The sequence below is a fragment of the Microcaecilia unicolor genome, chromosome 7, assembly GCF_901765095.1.
Source record: "Microcaecilia unicolor chromosome 7, aMicUni1.1, whole genome shotgun sequence".
Classification (NCBI taxonomy): domain Eukaryota; kingdom Metazoa; phylum Chordata; class Amphibia; order Gymnophiona; family Siphonopidae; genus Microcaecilia; species Microcaecilia unicolor.
In genome coordinates, this window is record NC_044037.1 from 158,007,388 (window position 1) to 158,031,169 (window position 23,782).

At 40.7% G+C, this 23,782-nt stretch overlaps 1 protein-coding gene across 1 annotated transcript in view; it reads right to left on the reverse strand.

The window, feature by feature from the left end:
* PIKFYVE (phosphoinositide kinase, FYVE-type zinc finger containing) overlaps positions 1-23,782 on the reverse strand; it is a 750,252-nt gene that overhangs the window by 129,498 nt on the left and 596,972 nt on the right. The window contains 2 exon segments of the mRNA XM_030210724.1: positions 10,411-10,587; positions 12,537-12,596. Of these exon segments, the coding sequence (XP_030066584.1) occupies positions 10,411-10,587; positions 12,537-12,596 (237 nt within the window).

Genomic DNA, 23,782 nt, shown 5'->3' on the forward strand with positions numbered 1-23,782 from the left:
GTAAATCTAATTTAGGAGAGCTTTTGAAACGACCCAGTGGGAAGAGAGATGGGGGGCATCATTCCTCATGTAATAAATGTGTATACTGTAAACATGCTATCATTACGAATGCTATAAAAATTCCAGGATCTCATAGATTTTTTTATCTTCGATCTGTAACCAATTGCAATAGTGAACGTGTTGTTTACTGTATAATATGCCCGTGCAACAAATATTACATTGGTCATACTAGGAGGAAATTAAAGAACAGATTAGCTGAACATATAAGCAATGTTAGGAATTCAAGGGATGATGCCCCCTTGGTCACACACTGGGTGGAATATAAACATACAATAGATGATATTACATGTATGGCATTGATGCAGGTCCCTTTATCAGATCGGGGAGGAAATGTGAGTGAGGTTCTATTTAATATTGAACAGCGCTTCATTTTCCAATGGAGAACTGTGGCGCCTTTAGGGTTAAACCTAGAGGTGGAATGGATCTGAGGCTCTTACGTATTTAAGAGGTGTGGTCTGGGGGTATATATTAGGTATACCGGCACTAACAGATAAATGAGTGTCGTCATTTCCTGTCCGCTCAGAGTTGGAAATCAGCCCGCTGGGTAAGTTGCCAAGTAAACTGATATTATCACTGATGGATTAAAAATGAGTTATATATATTTAAGAAGTGTTGTATGAAAAGTGAGTAGGAGTTATGTTATGTAGGATATTGTGTGTGTTTGTTTAGGTTGGTGATTGCGGTTCTCCTGAGGAAGCCTTGAGCGAAATACGGTCTCGCATTGAGAACCGAAAGTGAGAACAGGCTGGATTAAGACGCGCTGCAGGTGCTCGCAGTAGCTGGATCCCCTTATCATCGATGGTTTTAAAATATAGAAGATTACACTCATGGATGCTTCATTTTTCTATTTTTTTGGGGGGAAAAAAACATTTAAAGCTCCTTGTTATTGAGGAGGGTGACTAACAGTCGAAGCTGGTTGGTGCAGGACTTTTGATGTATTGAGTAGTATACTGACTACCACGTGGACTATTTTGAAAAATCTTATACCGATAATCATCAAGGGTAATCCTGTATACCTGTGGGTTATTAATTTTGGAATATGCAATAGGAAATGTTTTTTTGGGGGGAAAAAATAGTATCAGCTTTTAAGTAGCTGGGTATATTTTACAGTTGTTGAAAGATGATATATATATAACCGGGATTGGGGAAGAACCTCCAGCAACGCTGGGAGCACTGTGGGGCTATATATGTTATATGTTTTATATTGAGATTTGTATTCCTATATTAAAATCATTAAAATTACTTGAATATGTAGAATTTATTAAATAACAGGGAGTACAAGAGATATTTGAGTGTTTAAAAAAAACGTACTTTGTTTCTAAAATATAAGTTTTCCCAATATTTGTTATTATGGGATTGGAACACCTAATGTGCAATGATGGTTTCATCTATGACTCTGCCACATGTTCCTTTGGGGATGTAATGGTAGGAATGGGTATGAACTGAGCACATTAATATCACTATTATCTACAATTATATGCATATAATGATATTAGATTTAATACTGAGGATTAGAAGTGACTCATATCAAGTGATTATATTAAATGTTCTTCCAGAGTTAATTTGTTTAATTAAATTTTAACTGCCAGACCCTCAACCATTCTTCTAACTTTTGGAGATCTCTTCTCATTGTTTCTACTCCCTCCAGGGTATCCACTTTATTGGCTATCTTCGTACCATCCACAAAAAGGCAAACCTTTCCTTCCAATTCTTCAGCAATATCTCTCACAAATATATTAAACAGAATCAGCCCCAGCATCGACCCCTGAGGAACTCCACTGCTCACTTTCCCTTCCTCCGAGCGGATTCCATTTACCACCACCCTCTGCCACCTGTTGGTCAACCAGTTTACTATCCAGCTCACCACTTTTGGTCCTAATTTCAGCCCTTTCAGCTTATTCACGAGTCTTCTGTGGAGGACCATATCAAAGGCTTTGCTGAAATCCAAGTAGAATACATCTGGTGCACGTCCTTCATCCAGTTCTTTGGTCACCCAGTCAAAGAAGTCAATAAGATTCCTTTGGCAGGATTTTCCTTTGATAAAGCCATGTTGCCTCGGCTCCTGTAACCCGTTGGTTCCTAGAAAGTTAACTATCCTTTCTTTCAGCAGTGACTCCATTATTTTTCCTACCACCAACGTGAGACTTACCAGCCTGAAGTTTACCACTTCCTCCCTGTCTCCACTTTTGTGAAGAGAAACCACATCCTCTCGTCGCCAATCTTGCAGAACCTCTCCCGTCTCTAAAGATCTATTAAATAAATCTTTAAGAGGCCCCGCCAGGACCTCTCTGAGTTCCTTCAGTATCCTGGGATGTATCCCATCCGGCCCCATAGCTTTGTCCACCTTCAGGTTCTCCAGCTGTTTATAAACTCTTTCTTCCGTAAACGGCTCAGTATCCACTCCATTCCCAGATATTCCCTTGGCAGCCAACCGCGGTCCTTCATCAGGATTTTCCTCTGTGAACACCAAAGAGAAGTATTTGTTTATCACGTTTGCTTTATCCTCCTCACTCTCCACATAGCCACTCTCATTATCTTTCAGTCTTGCAATGCCATTTCTATCTTTTCTCCGTTCTCCAATAAATCTGAAAATGGTCTTGTCACCTCTCTTTACATAGTTAGCCATTTTTTCTTCTGCTTGCACTAGCCGCATTTCCCTCTTCGTTTCTTTGACTTTAATCCGATAATCTTTTCCGTGATCCTCTCATTGTGTTCTTTTGCATTTCTTGAACAAAGCCTCTTTTGCTCTTATTTTTTCAGCTATTTGTTTGAAGAACCATAGAGGTTTCATATTTCTCTTGTTTTTGTTTACTTTCCTTCTGTAAAGATCAGTTGCCATATTTATAGTGGCCTTTAGCTTTGACACTAATTTTCCACTTCTCCTATGCCTTCCCATGCCAACTGCTCCTTCTGCAGGTATTCCACCATTTTATCAAAATCAGTACGTCTGAAATCCAGAACTTTGAGTTTTGTGCATCCGCACTACATCTTTGCCCTTATATCAAACCATATCGTGTGATGATCACTATTACATAGGTGGGCACCCACCCGGATATTGGAAACACTTCCTCCATTCGTGAGCACTAGATCCAGCGTCAACCCTTCCCTCGTGGGTTCTGTCACCATTTGTATGAGCAAGGCACTTTGACAGGCATCCACAATCTCCCTACTTCTTTCCGATTCTGCAGACGGGATGCTGCAATCCACATCAGACAAGCTGAAATCTCCCAACTGTAGCACCTCCCCTTTCATACCAATCTTTTCTATCAGATCCTTGTCTAGCTTCTCCATTTGTGCCGGTCTGTAGATAACCCTCGTATGGATACAGGTTCCATCTTCTCTTTCCAGGACGATCCATAAAGCTTTTTCCTTTCCCCAGGTTCCCCGCATTTCAGCCGCTCTCATATTGTCTCTCAGATACAGCGCCACTCCTCCACCTCTTTGGCCCTCTCTATCCTTCCTAAAATGATTATAGCCCGGTATAGTCACATCCCATTCATGGGAATCATTGAACAACATCTCTGTAATAGCAACAATATCCAAGTTTTCTTCAAACATCAGGGCTTGCAAATCTTATACCTTTTTACCTCATTGCTTTCCATGTGCTTAGTGAGTTTAGGTGATTTACTATATTTACATGACCTTTCCCTCTGCCATCATGTTTATTTTGGGGGTGACTTTCTGAATTCCATTGTTTCATTTTGTCCCCCCCCCCCCCAGTTTAAACATCTAAAAACATATGGTCTGAATTTCTCCCCTAGGATCCTTTTTCCCATCATAAAAAGATGTAGCCCATCATTACAATACAACCTGTTATTTTTCCACGTATTACCCCATGCTCCTATGTATCTAAAACGTTTACACCAAGACACAAGCCACTTATTGAAAACCACTGTTTTGCCTAGTCTTTCCTCTCCCTCCTCATGTTGGAATTACTTCAGAAAAAGCCACAGTCTGAACCAAAGATTTCAGTCCCTCCCCAAGCTTCTGGAACACTCTCTGTGCTGTAAACTTGCTATTGTTGACCAGGTCATTTGTCCCCAGGTGAATTATAACATCAGTATTTGAAGCCTTGCTCTCTTCTCTGATCACTTTCAGTATTTGGTCAGTACATCTGGTAGCTGAAGATCCTGGAAGGCATTTCACTAGGTTCGAACCCTTGTTTGTAATACCACAAAGCTTTGTAATACTACTAAGCACACGTCTGATTCCATATGCTGAGCTTTAATCCAATGATCAACTAAAGGAGCTTCACTCCTGTTGTGGTGTAAATTATATAAATATTCAGCAATTCTCAACTTAATTTTTCTCTTAGTTTGACCAATATAAATAAGTCCGCAAGGACACTGAATGGCATACGGCACCTGTTCCGAATTGCAATTAGTTTTGCTTCTTAATCTAAACTAACCTTTTCAAAAAGGCATACCCCACCGACCCAACATAAAAGCCTGAATACCTGCAACACAATGAAATGGAATGGACATAACCAATTCTTCCCCCCTAAAATCCCCTAACGAGTCTGTCACACAGGAACCTTATTATACCACAATATCACCTTGTATTTTTTCATACCGGTATTGGCGAACGTCGATGCGGTAATATGTAAGCCACATCGAGCCTGCAAATAGGTGGGAAAATGTAGGATACAAATGTAACAAATAAAAATAAATAAATAATTTGTTTGTTCGTGGAATTTGAATTTTTTTTTTTTTTTTAACAGTCATAGCATATTGACAATATCTGAACTGCTCACATGGAGAATGCCCTGTCTCCTGGGATTCTAAATATATAGGAGAAATGCTACTAGCCAATTCTCCCAAATTCTTACTCCACATATATACAAACTTTGGGAAATCCTGAAAATTTGGTACCAATTGCAATACGCTCCAATGCTTATGAATTATTTTACTAATATTCTGTATTTGTTGTGAATAAGATAAAATACACACTGGGACATGTCTCTGTGTGATTTGTTGTCTCTGTGAATGGTTAACACCATTGTCTTTTAGCACTGGAAGCTTTTTTAAATGTTTTTTTAATAACTTTACTAAGGTATCCCCTTTGTTTATATCTATTTGTCATATCCATAGAGTATCTGAAAAAGGTCCTCCTTTTGATTGCATAACCTTTTATGCAGAGGAGCTGGCTCTGAGGAATACTATCCTTTAGTTTTTTTGAATGATGACTTTTATAATGTAGAAGTGTATTTCCATCCACTTCCTTTCTATATAGAGATGCTATCAACTCATGTGAGAAAGTTATACGAATATCTAGAAAATTTACCTCAAATCCCATGAAACATGAGCCCATGTAGAGATTTTATCAGAATTGGGAATATCAGCTTGAGACAGCAATCATCTGCTATGAGTGTTAATGGACAGTGGGTAGAGAACATTTTCAGCGATCACAGATTGGTGATGTATTTACATCTGGAAGTATTGTAAAGAACGAAAACAAGTGGACTGGGATTAATATTGGAAACATTTTATCCTGGACAACTTTACTTTCAAAGTCTCAAGAAAATACTACTGACGTGTAAAATATTTGAATTGATGGACACACCAGTATAAAGCTACATACTTGTACTGTGTATATTAAAGGTTTGTTCTATATTAAAAAGAGAAAATATAGAGTATTGGACAGTGGTGCATATGAATAATGGATAATTTATATTTCATTTAAGAGATTCTGTAATTAAGAACAATATTTTGGAAAACAGTGGTAGGAAAATTTTTTTATTAGATTGCAAATAAAGTATTATTGCTATAAATATTGATTAACCAAAGGGAGTCTCTATAGTGAGTTTTGGTTAGTTAAAAGGGATGCATATTTGTTTATGTTTATTTTGTTTAGGGAATATGTGAGAAGTGCAGCTGAAGATTATCTCATGCTGTTATTTAAAGTTCAGTCAGTCATTCATATATCTTTTGACACTGGATTTATTTATCAATGTATTTCTACCCCACATTATCCCCACAAAGATGCAGGCTCAGTGTGGCTTACAAAACCAGAGAGAGAGAGAGACTGAGATCTCTGGGTGATATCAGAGACAAATTAGAAATGAAGAGTAAAAGTGCAAGAAAGAAAAGACACTTTACATAGAACGGTACAAAAGAATGGGTCCAACCAGAATCCACGTTTGCATGCTTGCAGGGGTTATAGTCCTACATAGGTCTTGTAGAAAATGTTTTTGCAAACAGATGCGTTTTTAGTGCCTTGCGAAAGAGAAGGTAGTCACTTAGACTGGTTATTGCTCTTGGAAGTGCATTCCAGTTTTACACACTAATAGAAAGCTTGACGCCTGAATAGAGCCATGCTTACATCCTTTCCAGCTTGGGTAATGCAGTTTTACAGTTTTTTTTGTGAGGAGGCTTTGATTGCAGATATACAACAAGACTAGCAGTTTGCTGAAGTGAATTGAATCTGTTTCAGGTTCTTTCCTGCAGTGATAAAGAGATGTAAAGAATGAACTGTGGCTGGACGGCCTGAGCGTATGCAGAGGGGACGTAAAGTGATATTTTTTTCTGATTAAGGAAAGTTCAATAAACACTAAACAAGCTGTGGTCTGGCCTGTTTAGAGGGCTAACTAAGGTGCTGTAAAAAGCATTGATTCACTAGTAATGAAAAACCTGTGGGTGGGTGGCTGGAGATGAATGAATGGTTTTGTGTGTCCATGTTTAATGATTTATAATAAATAGAAAAATATTTGATATGATTGTCTAGAGTTTAATCAGTCAAAATTTAATGCAAAGAACTGCAGAGTGATGCACTTGGGATGCAGGAATCCAAAAGAGATGCACCAGATAGGAGGGGAGAGATTGGTAAGCTTGGCTCAGGAGAGGGACCTTGGGGTGATGGTGTCTGAAGATCTCAAGGTGACGAAACAATGTGATGAAACAATGTGACAAGGTGGTGGCCATGGCCAAAAGGATGGTAGGCTGCATAGAGAGGGGTATAAACAGTAGAAGAAAGGAAAGAGGTGTTGAAGCCCCTGTACAAGTCGTTGGTGAAGCCCCACTTAGAGTATTGTGTTGTGTTGAGGCCACACCTTGCTAAGGATGTAAAAAGACTGGAAGCAGTTCAAAGAATAGCAATGAAAATAGTATGCAGTTTGCGTAGCAAGACATATGAGGAGAGTCTTGATGACCTGACATTAATACCATGGAGGAAGGGAGAACATTTCCTTCTGCACCCAGTTCCTCCTATGTTCAATTTACTTATCCGTTAACCCCATTAATATTTGCGTTTACTACAAACTGTATATTCTTCTTACGACTTTGTAATTCTTTATATTTTTACTATGTAAGCCGCATTGAGCCTGCCTTGTGTGGGAAAGTGTGGGGTACAAATGTAATAAATAAATAAACAAACAAGGGGTGATATGATCCAGATGTTCAAATATTTGAAATGTATTAATCCACAAATAAACCTTTTCCAGAAATGGGAAGGTGATAGAACTAAAGGACATGACTTGAGGTTGAAGGAGGGACGACTCTGGAATAATGTCTGGAAGTATTTTTTCACCAAGAGGGCAGTGAATACCTGGAATGCCTTCCCACAGGAGGTGGTGGAGATGAAAACCTTAACAGAATTCAAAAATGCGTGGGATAAACACAAAGGAATTCTGTTTAGAAAGAATTGATTCAAATAAGCGTAGTGGAGACTAGGTGGCAACATTGGTAATTGGGAAGCAAAGCCAGTAACTGGGCAGACTTTTATGGTCTATGCTCTGATCATGGCTCGATAGATTTGGATGGGCTGGAGTGGAGCTTTCAGGGGCTTCGATGACAATTTCAAAAGTTTGAGGAGGACAGTGCCGGGCAGACTTCTATGGTTCATGTCCTGAAAATAGCATTGACACATCAAGATCAGGTATACATATGGAGTAACACATCATATTTTATGTAATGAGTTTGAGTTTATCTTTTCGGGCAGACTGGATGGACTGTACAGGCCTTTATCTGCCATCATCTACTATGTTACTATGCATCGATGCCAATACTGCTGAAGCATTACAATGAGCAAAGATACAGAGTTATACTCTTGATGATGTTCCTGTCAAGCTCCTTAAAGATTGCCGATGTCAAGGAGCAAAATAAATGAGGTAATGTCTTCTTTAGTGACTTAGAGAGTATTGGTGACCTCTTTCCAGGATCTTGAAGGATGTTAAACCCTTTCTGACATTAAGGTGGATAACAAATGCTCCATCCAGGGGTTCTTTGTAGATAGTGCAGTTGACAATGACACTGTACCCTCGTAAGGATCAATGTTGATGCTTCTTGCTTCTGCTTGATGCCATTGGTATCTTCAATGTCAATGAAGAACTGAAACCTTCTTTGGATGGTTATTAATTAATATTTGATTCTAGAAGCCTTTATCAAAGCTCTACATCAAGACCAATAATTCCTTCATGTTGTAGCATCCACGGCATGCGGCTCAGCTGATAGACCCTTTAGAAATGATGCCACCGATGATGATCACAGTGGATCAAACTTAGAAGTTCTGAAGATTTGTTCTCTTTCTTCTTCACAGCCCCAAGCACCTCACCGAGTCATCAAGGAAGAAAACTGACACTGAGAAGGTTTGTGATATGGGTGAAGGAACTGCAAACACTAGTTATTAGTATCCACTCTGGATATGGTCTGAACCACCTGCATTTGTTAAAGCTGTTGGAGGCTTTCTTCTGGGATAGGCTGCCAAAAAATATAGAACCCATGAAAATCAAATGACTCAGTTTTCAAAAATAAAAGGCCTAACTGGGACATCAAGCACCAAAAAAGGGGTGAAGGGGAAAGATGGTAAAGAGGAATAAAACTTCAAAAAGACTGAAAACCTAATAGTTCTATAGGGTATGTAAGCTTTCACACACAACACAGACAAAAATATTTCATTTGATTTGGCTGAGTCACACAATAAATCTTCTGTAAAGGAGATCACAAACTCTGGATATTTCAATACAGTTCTCAAAGAGCAAACAAACAGAACCTTAGGAGATGAAAGATTGGATTGGAAAGATTCTCCTCTGTTGGATGTTTCAGCTATTTTAGATGTACACTACTGGTATCATTTGTATTTCATCAAGATAAAGAGTCAATATTAAGACTGTATTAAAGGTCTGTTGATACTAATTTCTTAGGTGCAAAGGTTCAGATGTTTCCAAATGTCTCCAAGTGGACTCAGACTAGAAGAAAGAAATTTCTTCTGTTAAAGCAAGCAGTTATCTCCTTCGGAATCACTTTTCAGTTGAGATTTCCTTGTAGGTGTATTGTTTCTTTTCAAGACTGTTATATATATTATGAACCATCTTAGTTCAGGTTTGGGTTTGTTTGTTTTTTTTTAGGGAAAGGGAGCTACCATTTGTTAGGTTATTTCAGGTCTTTATTTACAGCAGTAATTTCCATCCATTTTTTTTGTATTATTGGTTGTCAACTCTCTATGACTGGTGGACTTGGACATCCGCTAATGTGGATTATTTAAACTGTATACTTCCTATTTTCATTAGTCTATTTTCTTGTTCATTCTTTTGAATTTCTTTTTCACAGTATTGTACTTTGAATTTTAAAATGCAAATAAAAATGAAAAAATAAATCTACTGACTGTGATGAGATGCATTCCAGAAAACAAGAACTGAATAAGTGTCACATCACAACAGAGTGCTGGAAGCATGGCACATGCATGGTGACACTCTAAAAGCTTCTAGAAATTGACCAAAGCTATAGATGCTTTTTTTGCCCATACTGTGCTCCATTCGACAATGTTACTACTAATTCTATCTGTATTAGAACCACTGACTTTGTGGTGAAAAACTCTTTCATTCATTCAATCCTATGAATTACTCAGTGTCCCAACGAAGAGTAAAGTTCTAAGCAACTTGACAAAGAAGACAACCCCTAGATACCACTAACCTTATAGGGAACAATCCCAGAAGAAAACCCTATTGTAAGGGGTCATCATATATTCATAAAGCTCATAATATCAAAAATTGATCATTATATAACAAGTCACCTATGTGTGAACATAATGCAGGTACTTATTTTTAACCTAGAAAGTCATATAGGTGCCTATATGTTTTTATACAACATTAGCTCAAACCCTGCAGAGAGAGAGGCCAGATTGAATCTGCAGACATTAATGCCTACATGTGGACAGGCATAAATGTTAATGTATAAATTGCAACTCCACCTCCTCCCCTGAGCATGTCTACTATAAAGTCACATTCAAGTATGCACCCCATTACATTACACATATTTTTATGATTAAGATAATTTTATAATGAGTCTTTTCCTAAGTATTCTGACATATGTACAATAAATGTACAATATGTAGAATTGCTGCAGAAACATGCATTACCTTCTGTGGCATAGAAAGCTGCTCCTGATTTGCCCCCACGAGCTTGCCAAGGCACACAGTGCGCAAGGGAACGGATGAAGTCCTCCTCACTGCTACCCAAAATCACCTCCCGCATATGGTGGAACTCTCCCGCATAATAAATTCGGCAGTAGAATTTGGCATTGGCATCAGAAAACTCTGAAAGGAAATACCAAGATGAACAGAAATCCTAAATAATGTGAGAAAACACCAAATTCCCACAGTTCATGGCTAGCTGAGTACTATTGGACAAGTGTTACTAGCTGACCACTTCCTCATAGGACAGTACAAATACTGAAACTGCATTAAACCACTGGAAATGGAAAAGTGGAAGAGAGTGGAGGAAAGCTAGAGCAGGTTATGTATACTAGGTTTGATGTGAGCGTAGAGAGGTTCAAGCAACTTCCATGCTCACCTCCTAATTACTAGAGTATTATATGGCTTCTTGACCAGGAGAGCTCAATATTCAAATGCGAGGACAGCTGTAACAGACTTGATGAAGGTAGGGCTGCCAATGGGGAGGGGGGAGGGGCAAGATTTCCCAGGCCCAGCCTTCAAGGGGGGACCTAGCGCTGGAGTCTGTCTCTCTCCTACTCCTGTGTGTCGGGACCCAGATGACTGTGTTAACACAATAACCAGGGTCCCGGCACACAGGCGCAGGCAAGTGATTGACCGAGTGAGGAGTAGACGCAGGAAGGTAAGGGGGCGGGGGGGGGGGGGGGGGCGGTCCTGCCCAGGACCAGCACTGGCTCTCGGCGGCCCTGGCTGAAGGTCACACAGCTCTTGGTGGAGGTGGGATTGGAACCTGTGACTTTATAAAGAATGGTTACAGCAGTGGGCTGAGAACCAGGGAAGCCAGGGATCAAATGCCACCGATGCTTCCTGTAACCTTGGCAAGTCATTTAACTCTCTATTACTTCAGGTACAAACTTAAACGGCAAGTCCTCTAAAGACAGAGAAATACAAATAACTAAATGTATCTGACTCAGAACTAATTCAGAAAAAGGTGTGAGCTAGATCAAAAGGTTATATCAGTAGTACAAATTAAAATTTTGCACTGTCAGAACAAAAAATTATTCTGGCTTTCAAACTTAATCAGTTCTTATTTGTAATTTTTACAAATAAATAACTCTGATATTCATAGCCATTTATCTAATTCACTTCAAGTTATCCAGATAAAAAGGCTGATTTAAAAATTTGAGGTTTGCTGGCCTGAAAGTCTGACAGATTACTGTAAATACATTTTAATAAGAATTTTTCAAGATACAACCAAATGAAAGTACGTGCATAGTCAGCCAGTTTTAAATCTTAGTTGCTCTCCAGCAGACATCCCCAGAATTTAAATTTTAAATTTATTTACTTGTTCTTTCCAAATATGAGATCTGGGAAAGTCAAAATCAGGTACACACGTTAATTCCTTGGCCAAGTGGGTTTGCATTCTAAGTTGTACTTGATGTAGTGGAGGTTGAAAACACTTGCCCCAAGTTCATAAGGAGCATCAGTGAGAGAAGCAGAATTTGAATTCTGGCTTCCCTGATTCGCTTCTTGCTACTCTAACAATTAGGCTGATCTTCTTACTGATGTAAGGCACATCCATTCCGTGTCAGCAGCAGCAGTAGTAACATTGCTACATTAAGTCACCCCAGTATCTTGTGCTAAGAGGTAAGGAATCAGTCCCACTGACTGCTCTGAAGCTAACACTCCACAACACTCCACTCTAGGCTAACACTCCACCTCAGGAAACAGCTGTGGGAAACATGGTTTAAAAAATAAATGCCAGTCTGCCAGGTACTATCATTTGGCTAGATCAGATAACAGCCTCTAAATTTTACCTTGAATGAGGTCCTCCAACACCAAAAATGCTACAATGGTTAGGATATTATACATATAAAAACCACAACACAATCACTCAAAACTGCAGAGGGGAAGGGGGAAGTGACGGCCATTCCCCTACAGACTGCCAATATCAACATAACGCAAGGTAAATGCACAATAAGATCATAAGGCAATCAGGGGTGTCTTCCGATGAGAAAAGACCCCAATTAAACTGTAATGCAAACACAAAACTGTAATTTAAAATATTAAAAAAAAAATTCTCTCCTACTCACGAAGCTCCACGTGGGGGTTAGCTACTTGCTTCTTCTGCTTATCTCCTCCATCTGAATCATCTGCAAGGTGAAAATAAGATGTACCACACTGGGTCAGACCAAAGGGACCAAAGGTCACATAGGCCAGCTTCCCATTGCCAACAATGACCAATCCAAGTTAAAAGTCCCAAAAGAACCCCAAAGATTAGCTCCACTCCTCTGTTCAGTCCCAGCAATAAGCAGCTGCTTTTCTAAATCTACACAACTAATATGAACATCCGCCAGGGAACTGTTTAAACCATTTTTAAACTCAGGTATGCCGACTGACAAATCTACATCCTCTGGCAAGAAATCCTATAACTTAATTTTGCACTGATTGAAAAAAAATGCTTTCTTTGATATGTTTTAGTTTCATGGAGTGCCCCTAATCATAGTTTTACATGACTAACTCAAAGAAATGAGTAGATATTCAGCCAACTGTTTAATTTAAATATATAAGATGTGATTTTAGAAAAGCAATGCTTAATTACTTGTGTAAAATGCTGATTTATAAGTGTAAATTTGCACATATGCATATACATAAAAGCAGCAATTTTAGAAAAGTGGAAGCATGCATAAATTTTAAGGGGTGTGTTGTGGCCATAGTTTGGGGAGAGGGATCCTTCAAAGTATACATCTGTATTTTAAAGCACCAATACATGTATATTGCAGAAAATGTCCTCATCTGCATTTATACCCACTTTGAGTCAAGTAAAACCAGTGGCTAACTGTTTGTACCAGGGATTTGGAGAAAAGCTTGAAGAGGGAATGATACTTATTTCTCAGGAGTGCAAAACCACCTCAATATACCAAAAAGTTGAGTTTAGAAGATCAGATCCTTATTTGGTTCCTCTTGGACTTGCCCTTCTACATATAAATAGCAGTCACCGCTTACATATAAAAGTAGCAATATTTAGACATGCAAAACACCAATTGCTGCTGCTCTGTTTTTCAACATTTTCCTTTGTAAAATGGATTCTTCAGGGTGGTTGGAAGGGTGTTTTTTTTATACCAATGATGAGGAAGACCTGCTCGACCAGCTTATTGCTGGGAGCTTCTTGAGGCCTTTTCCTCCCTTGCTTTCTTTGCGCTTACTGCTTTTTATGAGAACCTATATTTATAATACTATCATTGTCTCTTGGGATTGGTTCTCATTCCAGTGTGTTATTTTGTAGTTGAATTCAGTGGTGTGCTGGAGCCGGCTCGCAAGAGCCGGTTGTTAAATTTTTTAAGTTCTTGCGAGCCGGTTGTTGTGGCAGGCGAGCTGGCTCCCAGGGGCGGCGCAACCCGGCGGTGAGGTAAGCATGACAGGAGGGTGCCACAAACCATATTTACCTCATCCCCCGCCGCTCTGGGGGGTTTAAATTGTTGATTTACCTCCATCGCAGCAGCTGCAGTGAAAGCCCGTCTCTAGCCTTCCCTTCGTTCCACCTTCTTCTGATGTCATTTCCTCTTTCCACGAGGGCGGGACACTGACAGGAAATGAATGGAAGGCTAGAGACGGGCTTTCACTGCGGCTGCTACAACGGAGGCAGGGGTGGGTATGGGTGGCTGGAGGGGGGGCAGGGGAGAGAGGAGAATCGCTGGGTGGGTATGGATGGCTGGAGGGGGCAGGGGAGAGAAGAGAATCGCTGGGTGGGTATGGATGGCTGGAGGGGGGCAGGGGAGAGAGGAGAATCGCTGGGTGGGTATGGATGGCTGGAGGAGGGCAGGGGAGAGGAGAGAATCGCTGGGTGGGTATGGATGGCTGGAGGAGGGCGAATTGCTGAGGGGGGGCAAGGGAGAGGAGAGAATCGCTGGGTGGGTGGGTATGGATGGCTGGAGGGGGGCAGGGGAGAGGAAAGGAAAGGAGAGTTGCTGGACATGGATGGAGGAGAGGGAAAGGAAGGGAGAAGAAATGCTGGACATGGATGGAGGGGAGGGAAGAGTGAGGAAGGAGATGAGGGAAAAGGAAGAGAGGAGAAAAACTGCACATGGATGAAGAAAATAGGCAGAAGCTGGATCCACTGGACAGTCAAGTCTGCGGAGGACACGGCTTTTACTTACAGATGTAGGACAAGACATGAAGAAAGGCAGAAAGTAAAGAAATAAATGGAAAGGAAGCCCTGGAAATGGAGTTAAGAGGACAGATAGCAGCAGAATCGGATACTGGGCCAGCATGATCAGAAAAACAAAGTCACCAGACAACAAAGGTAGAAAAAAAATCATTTTCATTATAGTGTTTGGAATATGTCCACTTTGAGAATCAGGTGATCAACATTAAAAGTTTATATTTATTTACTTATTTATGGCATTTTATCCCACATTAAACATGAATTAGATTGGAACCTGGGATCATTAATTTTTTTTTCCTGGAGTAATGCATTGCCCCCCCCCCCCCCCAGGCTCTCTCCCCGGCTATAGCCAGCTCTGCAATTTGGGGGGGGGGGGGGGCGCAGAGGTGGATCGGGGAGAGAGCCTGTTAAACATTTACCAGCACACCACTGGTTGAATTCTACTTTGAACATCTGGGTAAATTATAGCAACAGAGTCCTGGAAAACCAGACATAGATTTTCTTAAGAGCATGTTTCGGATATGCATAAATGTCCTTCTCTTATGCAAATGGATCCCTCTATAGCCTTCTCTATTTCATGGTCTGCAATTCTGAACCTCTTGAAGAGGTTGGCGAGAGCTGAGTTGCATGGTACTACACTCATAGAATACTGTAAAAAAAAAGTTTATCCCAAGGGGTCTGCAGATAGCTAAACCACCTAAGCTTTTTTTGGATGATGCGGAATTCCTTCAGAAGTGGGCAGGGATCCTGACTAAATGTTCCCTGGATCTCATGGTGCTCATTATAAATAAAACCAAAGAAACTGCTACTGTAATTATGACGGGGATTGATAAACATTTGACAATCTGAAGCAACAGAGTACAATGGATGTTTTCAATAAGCAGAATGAGGAATTAAAGAGCAAGATTGAATCGTTTCGTCACACTTTACAAGAATCTAAGATCAAGAAGTTCCAGTGTGATGAAAGAGATTACGAACAAAAGATCGTGTACATTTGGCTTGAAACTGATAAAAAGAGTGAGTTGTCCTCCTTTTGATGAAGACGATGGCAACCGATCGAGTGGAAGCTCTTCAGGCTCTGAGGGATTTATTTTTTAGAGAGCGGCAGAGGAAGCAGGTCCTGACGAGGAAGGAGAAGAGTGATGCGAATGGACCAACAGCATGTGCCAACGATCAAGCAAGATTATCCTCAAACTCGATCACAATGATGAAGGATTCCGTGTCGATTAATCTTTCATTTTATGCTCTTTCAGTTCTTGAACTACAAGTTCTCTCGAAAGGCTTATCCTTTGTGCCTTCTCAAGGTCATGATGCTTTCCAATGTCGAATAGATTTGGAGAAATTTATAAGGAAATTACAAATAAAATTATTTTTTGCTCAAACAGAGGTGCAGATGGTTGAGAGGTACCAGGTGATGTCTTAGTAGACCTGGATACCATCTGGCCCCCTTGATCCCACTTTGTCAATTTTTAAGCACATGGTGCTTAAAGTCTTGGAATGAATGAAAGTGGAAAAACCAAAATGCTATAAGAATTTGTCAAAAATGGAACATGCTATGTCTGGTTTGATGAAGAACTTGCAAATTGTCATTCGGAGGGTGGACAAAGATGGGGCATTGGTAGTACAGGACTGAAAATCTTATGATAAGGAAGTGCTACATCAGTTAAGTAGAGAAACTGATTATGTTGATCTAGAAAAGGATCTTACCTCTCTTTTACAGACAGAGATTTTTCATTTGACTGCTGAGGAATACGCTAATGATTTCATCACACAGAAAGAATTTCAGTTTTTGAATGTGGCACAGGCCAAAATACCAGTGTTTTACATTCTACCTAAAGTGCATTAGACACTGGTTGACCCCCCCACCCCCACCCCAGGGAGGCCTATTGTTTCTAGTCAAGAGGTCTCTTTTGGAACATCTATCGATATACATAGATACTTTTCTGCACCCCTTGGTGGTAGAAGGTAGATCATATATAAAAGATTCTACACACTTTATGCCACATCTAATGAACTTGGACAGTTCATTATAAGAATGTCTGCTAGTCACTTTGGATGTCCTTTCTTTGTACACGATTATTCCACAGAAGAGACAGCCCTAACTGAATCAAAGGAAGTCTCAAGATGTTCCCACCTCATTAATTTTGAGTCTAGCATCATTGGCCATGAAGAAAAGTTTTTTTCCAATATGGAAAGAGGATTTTTCAACAAATATCTGGAGTAGCCATGGGGGTGACCATGGCCCCCTCTTTGGCAAACCTTTTTATGACATATTGTGAAGAACAACATGTTTATCCCTGTGGGTTTCAGGATAACATTAGACTATGGGTTTGATTCATAGATGATGTTTTTTGGATATGGCAAGGTGAAGTAGATAGACAAAGATTTTTTTAGTTACCCGAATTTATGTCATTCTCGGATTAAGTTCACTATGCAATATGAAGAGCGTGTGATTAGGTATTTAGCTGTACTGGTCCAGAAAAATATCAACTATTTTGAGACAACAGTTTTTCGAAAGAAGACTGATGCGAACACTTTGCTAAATTATTCAACTTATCATCCTAAGTCCTTAAAAAACAGCTTGCCATTTTCCCAATTGTTGAGGTATCAACGGGATCTGTTCAGATAAGGACTTTAAAGAACAAGCACATAGTCTTTGTGACAGATTGAAACTTCTGTAGAAGATGATATTTTTACTTGTGTTTTGAAATACACCTCTGCAGTTGCCAGTGTTGTGAAAGTGATCAAAAAACATTGGAATATTCTAACTACATTGTCTACTTTTTCACAATCAAATCTTTGCTTTGCTTATAGCAGAGGGAGAAATTTGAGCTTTTATGCCCTCTGTTCTGCCGATTGATGAGCAAGTTTAAAGGGTGTTTAGTGGGCGTATGAAGTGTAATTTGTGTACAATGTGTTATATGATGATTGAAACTGCAGTGTTTGTAGATCCACAAACAAGAAATATCAGTTATTCACAATACCACCTGTCAGTTTGAGTATGTGGTGTACTGTACTGTATGTCCCTGCCCGAAGCTCTATGTGGGACAGACAACACAATGTTTGTGTGTTCATCTGGTGGAGCACAAGAGTACAATCAACACCTGGAAGATAACATCTCCACTAGCAGTTGATTATGCAGCTATACTTTTGATATGCTACGGTGTGCAATATTACAGCAGATACGATCTTTTTCTAGAAGAAGGAAACAGAAGACGAGTCATTTTACAATGGGAACAACAATGGAACTTAAGGCACAATTATATAGCTCCATCTGGTTTAAATGCCAGAATTGAAAGGTGCCATTTTTTCTAAAGGCATTTTTTCTGATCAGCAATTTTTACACCATTTTTCTTTAAGCTGGTTTTGCTTCCTGATTGGTGCATTTGTGTGTTGGCATCTGACGTCACATTATATAAGCGCTTTTAGCGGTTTTGACTGTGGCTGCCTTTTTTGATCTAACAAGGTGAAGTGGAGCCATACTGAAGTAAGCCATACTGAAGTAAGCCATACAGAATTTATTATTCTGAAAATGTTGCCCAGAGCTGTACTGGCAAATACACTCGTCTTTATTTTTTCTTTTACAGATCCACGACTGTTTGACCCTGACGCAGATATAACAAAACGCTGGCCATTGTCAGCCACAGTCTGTGTTGAATTTAGAGAAAGACATTATGCAGCTAAGTATTTTAAAGTTTTTATAACTACTGAAATTGAATAAAAAATTTACATTGCATTGGGAGGTTTTTCATGTCCTGCTCAACCAGCTAATTGTAAAAAGAAGGCCAGTATGTACAAACCAAAGTCACTGTTTACTACAGAACTCTATATGTATTAACAATAAAAGCCTTTAGATAAGAGAGGTTAAAGAGGGTCTGAAACTGACCAATATTTATGATAGATGTCTCATTTTGGAAAAGTAAATCATACTGTGTGTTTAACTAAAGAGAACAGGTTATAAATTTTAGTCTATTATTAAATGTAGTTGAGAAACACTATGTAATAGGTTTTTTCCATTGTACTATGCCCTTATACTTTTAGTATATTTGCTTAGATTAAATTCAGCATTCTAAAAAGATGTTTTGCTGATGCTATGGAATTCTGTGTAGATGGATCAATTACCTCATACGTGGTTGTGCGTATAAATGTGAGCATTTGGATTGTCAAACTTCAGGGGGAGTTGGCAGAAGAGATTTCTCTCTCAGTCTTCCATTCTTGTTAACAAGATATACAGTGCACTCCATTTAAGTGTACGTCGGATAAGCGCATGCTCTGTTTAACTGCATGCCGTACTTCAGTCCCGTTTTTGGCGCCATCAATTTCTATGGGGATAAACTTCAGTTTAGCGCACCAATGATAAGTGCAAGATTCGCCTATATGCATGGTTTAAGACCGCTCCTCTGCAGGAAAGACTCCGCATAAGTGCACACGGAATATGGAAGCCGATTGGCGCGTGACAAAGGGGCAGTAAATCTGAAATCTCGTTGCTTAACTGCTACAGGCAGAATAAGCGAAAGAATTTTGTTAGAGTGTACACTGGAGTCGTCATCGTTGTCGTCATCGTCGCGCAACTGTAAGACTAACACGGCTGAACGAATAGAAGTTCTTTAAAAATTAGAAAACAAACAAGCATCTATTGCTAAAGAATTTGGTGTCAATCCTAGTCAAATTTCACGTATCTTGAAGCAGAAAGATGGAGCAGACAGTTTCCTGTCAGTGGTCCACTGCTTATGGAGAAAGCTAATCAGCTAGCTGAAAGTCTTGGACTAATTGAATTCAAAGCCACTGTTGGATGGTTGGAAAGATGGAAGGAGAGGAACAACATAAAATTCAAGAAACAGCTTGGTGAAAAACAAGATGCTGATGACTTTGGTGCTGAAAATTGAATTGTTTCAGTTCTTCCTATCATCTTGAACGAGTTTGCACCTCGTGACATTTTCAATGTTGACGAAAACGGACTCTATTGGCGAGCGATTCCTGATGGAACTCTTGCATTCAAACAAGCTGAAACTACAGGAAGTAAAACATCGAAGGACCGACTGACGATCCTCCTTTGCTGCAATATGGATGGGAGTGAGAAGTTGGAACCACATCATTGGAAAGAGCAAATAGCCTCGTTGTTTCAAGAATGTTAAGCGACTTCCTGTGTCATAAGAGGCTAACGCAAATTCATGGATGACTGGAGAAATTTGGAAGCAATGGCTAAAGAAGTTAGACACTAGAATGTGGGCACAAAAGCGTCAGATTTTGTTGCTTTGTGATAATTGTGCTGCACACAGGGATGATGTCAGGCTGTCTAACGTCAAAGTGGTCTTCCTGCCACAAAACACTACCTCTCTGATCCAACCTATGGATCAGGGCATAATAGCCAATTTCAAACAACATTATCGGGCTCTTGTGCTACGTTGTCTGAGAGTGTTATGGATGACCAGACTGGCAAGGATAAACGTGCTGTTGAATTGCCTCGTAATCTATCACTGCTGGATTCCCTACATATGCAGAAAGAAACCTGGAATGATGTTACACAGGCAACCATTGTGAACTGCTACAAGCGGACAAGCTTTGTTAGGGATGTGGAGAGAAACGAAACAGATGCAGCTGTTGCAAACGCATCAGATGAACAGGCTATTGACATCCCAGCCGGTGTTACTGAAGAGGAGTTTCATCACTACGTAGCTGTAATAATAAGAAAGTAATCGAATATGCAACATATAAAACAACAGAGATAATAAAAAGATTAAATAGAGTCCATGAATTTTGCTGTAACAAAGAAGAAGTTAGGTTGAGTCTGGAAGGTAAACCTTCTTGAACAGGGTGGTCTTCAGTAATTTCCTGAAATTTAGATGGTTCTGAATTGATCTTAAGATTTTGGGTAGTGCATTCCATAGCTGTGTGCCTGTGAAGGAGAAGCTGGATGCGTAGGTAGATTTGTATTTAAGGCCGTTGCAATCTGGATAATGTAAATTTAGGAAGGATAGGGAAAAGCAGGAACTATTTCTGTTTATCAGATGTCAAACTTCTTTTTTGGGTCACAACGGTTAAGTGCACGCTCCGGTTAACTGCATGTATTTCTTTGGTCCCAGACCCTTGCACTTAAGCGGATTGCACTGTATTATGCAGTTTTACTGATCTCTTGTAGTATAATGTACTTTATTAACTTTCCACAATACATCTCTGGGAATGCTACTTTTTATACATATATACTTCTACACAATTTTAGAAAAGTCATTCTATGCATGTAAAGCACACTTTACAAGCAGAAAAAGCTTTAAAATATTATACCCCCTTAAATTTTTAACTGGCACTTACAGTTATATGTTTGGTGCCTGACTTCTCTTTGTATAAATTGCAAAGTACTTAATATAGCACTATATTCCTGTGAAGTGCAAAGACAATATTAATAAGAAAGGGAAAAGCCTCTGTGCCCAAGCCTGCACCCAATATATTTTTCTAATTAAGGTATGGATGAAATAACATGGGTCCAAATTTATCATCGGCATAGAAATCCCTTGTCTCTTTTACTTTTTATAGCTAAAATCTTCACAGGAATGGCCTCTTGTAACCTCCGATTGGTGGGTTCTCCAAATAGTGTGGTTAGGATACTCCCTCAATTTGATCTCCAAATTGCCCACCGGGAGCTCAGTCCTTCAGCTTCCAGCACAGGCAGGTACTTGCAGAGGAACTCTCCGCCCTTCTCAGTGCCAATGCAGTCGAGCCTGTTCAGGAAGGGGGGGTGCATCCCATAGGAAAGGGTCCTGAACAAATACATAGTCCGACAAATACCTGGTCGGAGAAAAGTTCAGGATGCTTTCCCTGGGCACCCTTCTTCCCATGATTCAGGAGAAACGATTGGTATGCTCTCTGGGCTTAAAGGATGCTTATACACACATCCCGGTACTTCCAGCTCACAGGAGGTATCTTCAATTACATCTGGGAGCGCAGCATTTCCAGTATTGTGTGCTGCCCTTTGGTCTCGCCTCTGCGCACAGGGTATTTACCAAATGCCTGGCAGTAGTTGCAGTGTCACTACACAGACTGGGTGCATGTGTTCCCTTATCTCAACGATTGGCTGGTGAAGAACACCTTGGAGGCAGCAGCTCTACAGTCCATGCAGATGACTATTCAATTGCTGGAGCTACTCGGGTTTGTTATAAATTACTCGAAGTCCCATCTTCTTCCTGTTCAAAGACTGGAATTTATTGGAGCTCTGCTGGATTCACAGAGGGCTCGCGCCTATCTTCCCGAGAGGAGACAATCTTCTGTCTCCAGTTTCCATGGCCAGAGCGTCCCAGCAGATCACAGCTCGGCAGATGTTGAGACTTCTGGGCCATATGGCCTCCACTGTTCATGTGACGCCTATGGCCCATCTTCACATACGATCTGCTCAATGGACCCTAGCATCCCAGTGGTATCAAGCTGCAGGGAATCTAGAGGATGCGATCCAGCTGTCCACCGAATTTCACAGTTCCCTTCAGTGGTGGATAATTCGATCCAATTTGACCTTGGGACGTCCCTTTCAAATTCCTCAGCCTCAAAACGTGCTTACAACTGATGCATCCCTTCTGGGGTGGGGAGCTCATGTAGATGGGCTTCACACTCAAGGAGCTTGGTCCCTCCAGGAATCAGGTCTTCAGATCAATCTCCTGGAGTTGCGAGCGGTCTGGAATGCTCTAAAGGCTTTCAGAGATCAGCTGTCCAATCAGATCATTCAAATTCAGACAGACAATCAGGTTGCCATGTACTACATCAACAAGCAGGGGGGCACCGGATCTCGCCCCCTGTGTCGGGAAGCCATCCAGATGTGGCTTTGGGCTCACCGTCACAGCATGTTTCTCCAAGCCACGTATCTGGCAGGCGTAAACAACAGTCTGGCCGACAGGTTGAGCAGGATTATGCAACCTTACGGGTGGTCGCTCAACTCGCGCATAGTGCGCAAGATCTTCCAAGTGTGGGGCACCCCCTTGGTGGATCTTTTCGCCACTCAGATCAATCACAAGGTGCCTCAGTTCTGTTTCAGGCTTCAGGCCCACGGCAGACTAGCGTCAGATGCTTTTCTCCTTCATTGGGGGAGAGGCCTTCTGTATGGATATCCTCCCATACCTCTGGTGGGTAAGACTTTACTGAAACTCAGGCAAGACCGTGGAACCATGATTCTGATTGCTCATTTTTGGCTACATCAGATTTGGTTCCCTCGTCTTCTGAAGTTGTCCTCCAAAGAACCATGGAGATGGGAGTGTTTTCCAACCCTCATCACTCAGAACAAGGGGGTGCTTATGCATCCCAACCTCTAGTCTCTGGCTCTCACGGCCTGGATGTTGAGAGCATAGACTTCGCCTTCTTGGGTCTCTCCGAGGGTGTCTCCTGAGTCTTGCATGCTTCCAGAAAAGATTCCACGAAGAGGTGTTACTCTTTTAAATGGAGGAGGTTTGCCGTCTGGTGTGACAGTAAGGCCCTAGATCCTCACTCTTGTCCTACACAGACCCTGCTTAAATACCTTCTAAACCTGTCAGTCTGGTCTCAAGACCAACTCCGTAAGAGTTCACCTTAGTGCGATTAGTGCTTTTCATTATCGTGTAGAATTTTGTTGGGCTTCAGGGAGTTATCTTTGAGCAGGTGAAGAGGGGAGGGGTGACCACCTGAGACACTTTTTTGAGGGAGGCAGTGAAGGTTTTCTCTGCATATGCCTTGTAGCGCTATATAAGTGATTGGTGCCTTTTATAAAAATAAATAAAAGCAAGCAAGCACCTCACGGCCTGGTCACATTAGCACTGTGGTGTGACGCTCAAACTTGCCTCTGGTAGCAGATTCCCAAATGGGGGTGAGTATGAGGGTCTATGCCAGAGCCGGTGGTGGGAGGCGGGACTGGTGTTTGGGAGGCGGGGATAGTGCTGGGCAGACTTATATGGTCTGTGCCGGGGCTGATGGTTGAGGGGCGGGGATAGTGCGGGGCAGACTTATACGGTCTGTGCCCTGAAAAAGACAGGTACAAATCAAGGTAAGGTATACACAAAATGTGGCACATGTGAGTTATCTTGTTGGACAGACTGGATGGACCGTGCAGGTCTTTTTCTGCCGTCATCTACTATGTAAAGTCATGGATCCAAAAAAAAAAAAAAAAAAAGTGAAAAAAAACTTAGCTTGAAAAACAGTAGACACAAACATGCAGTAGGTCAG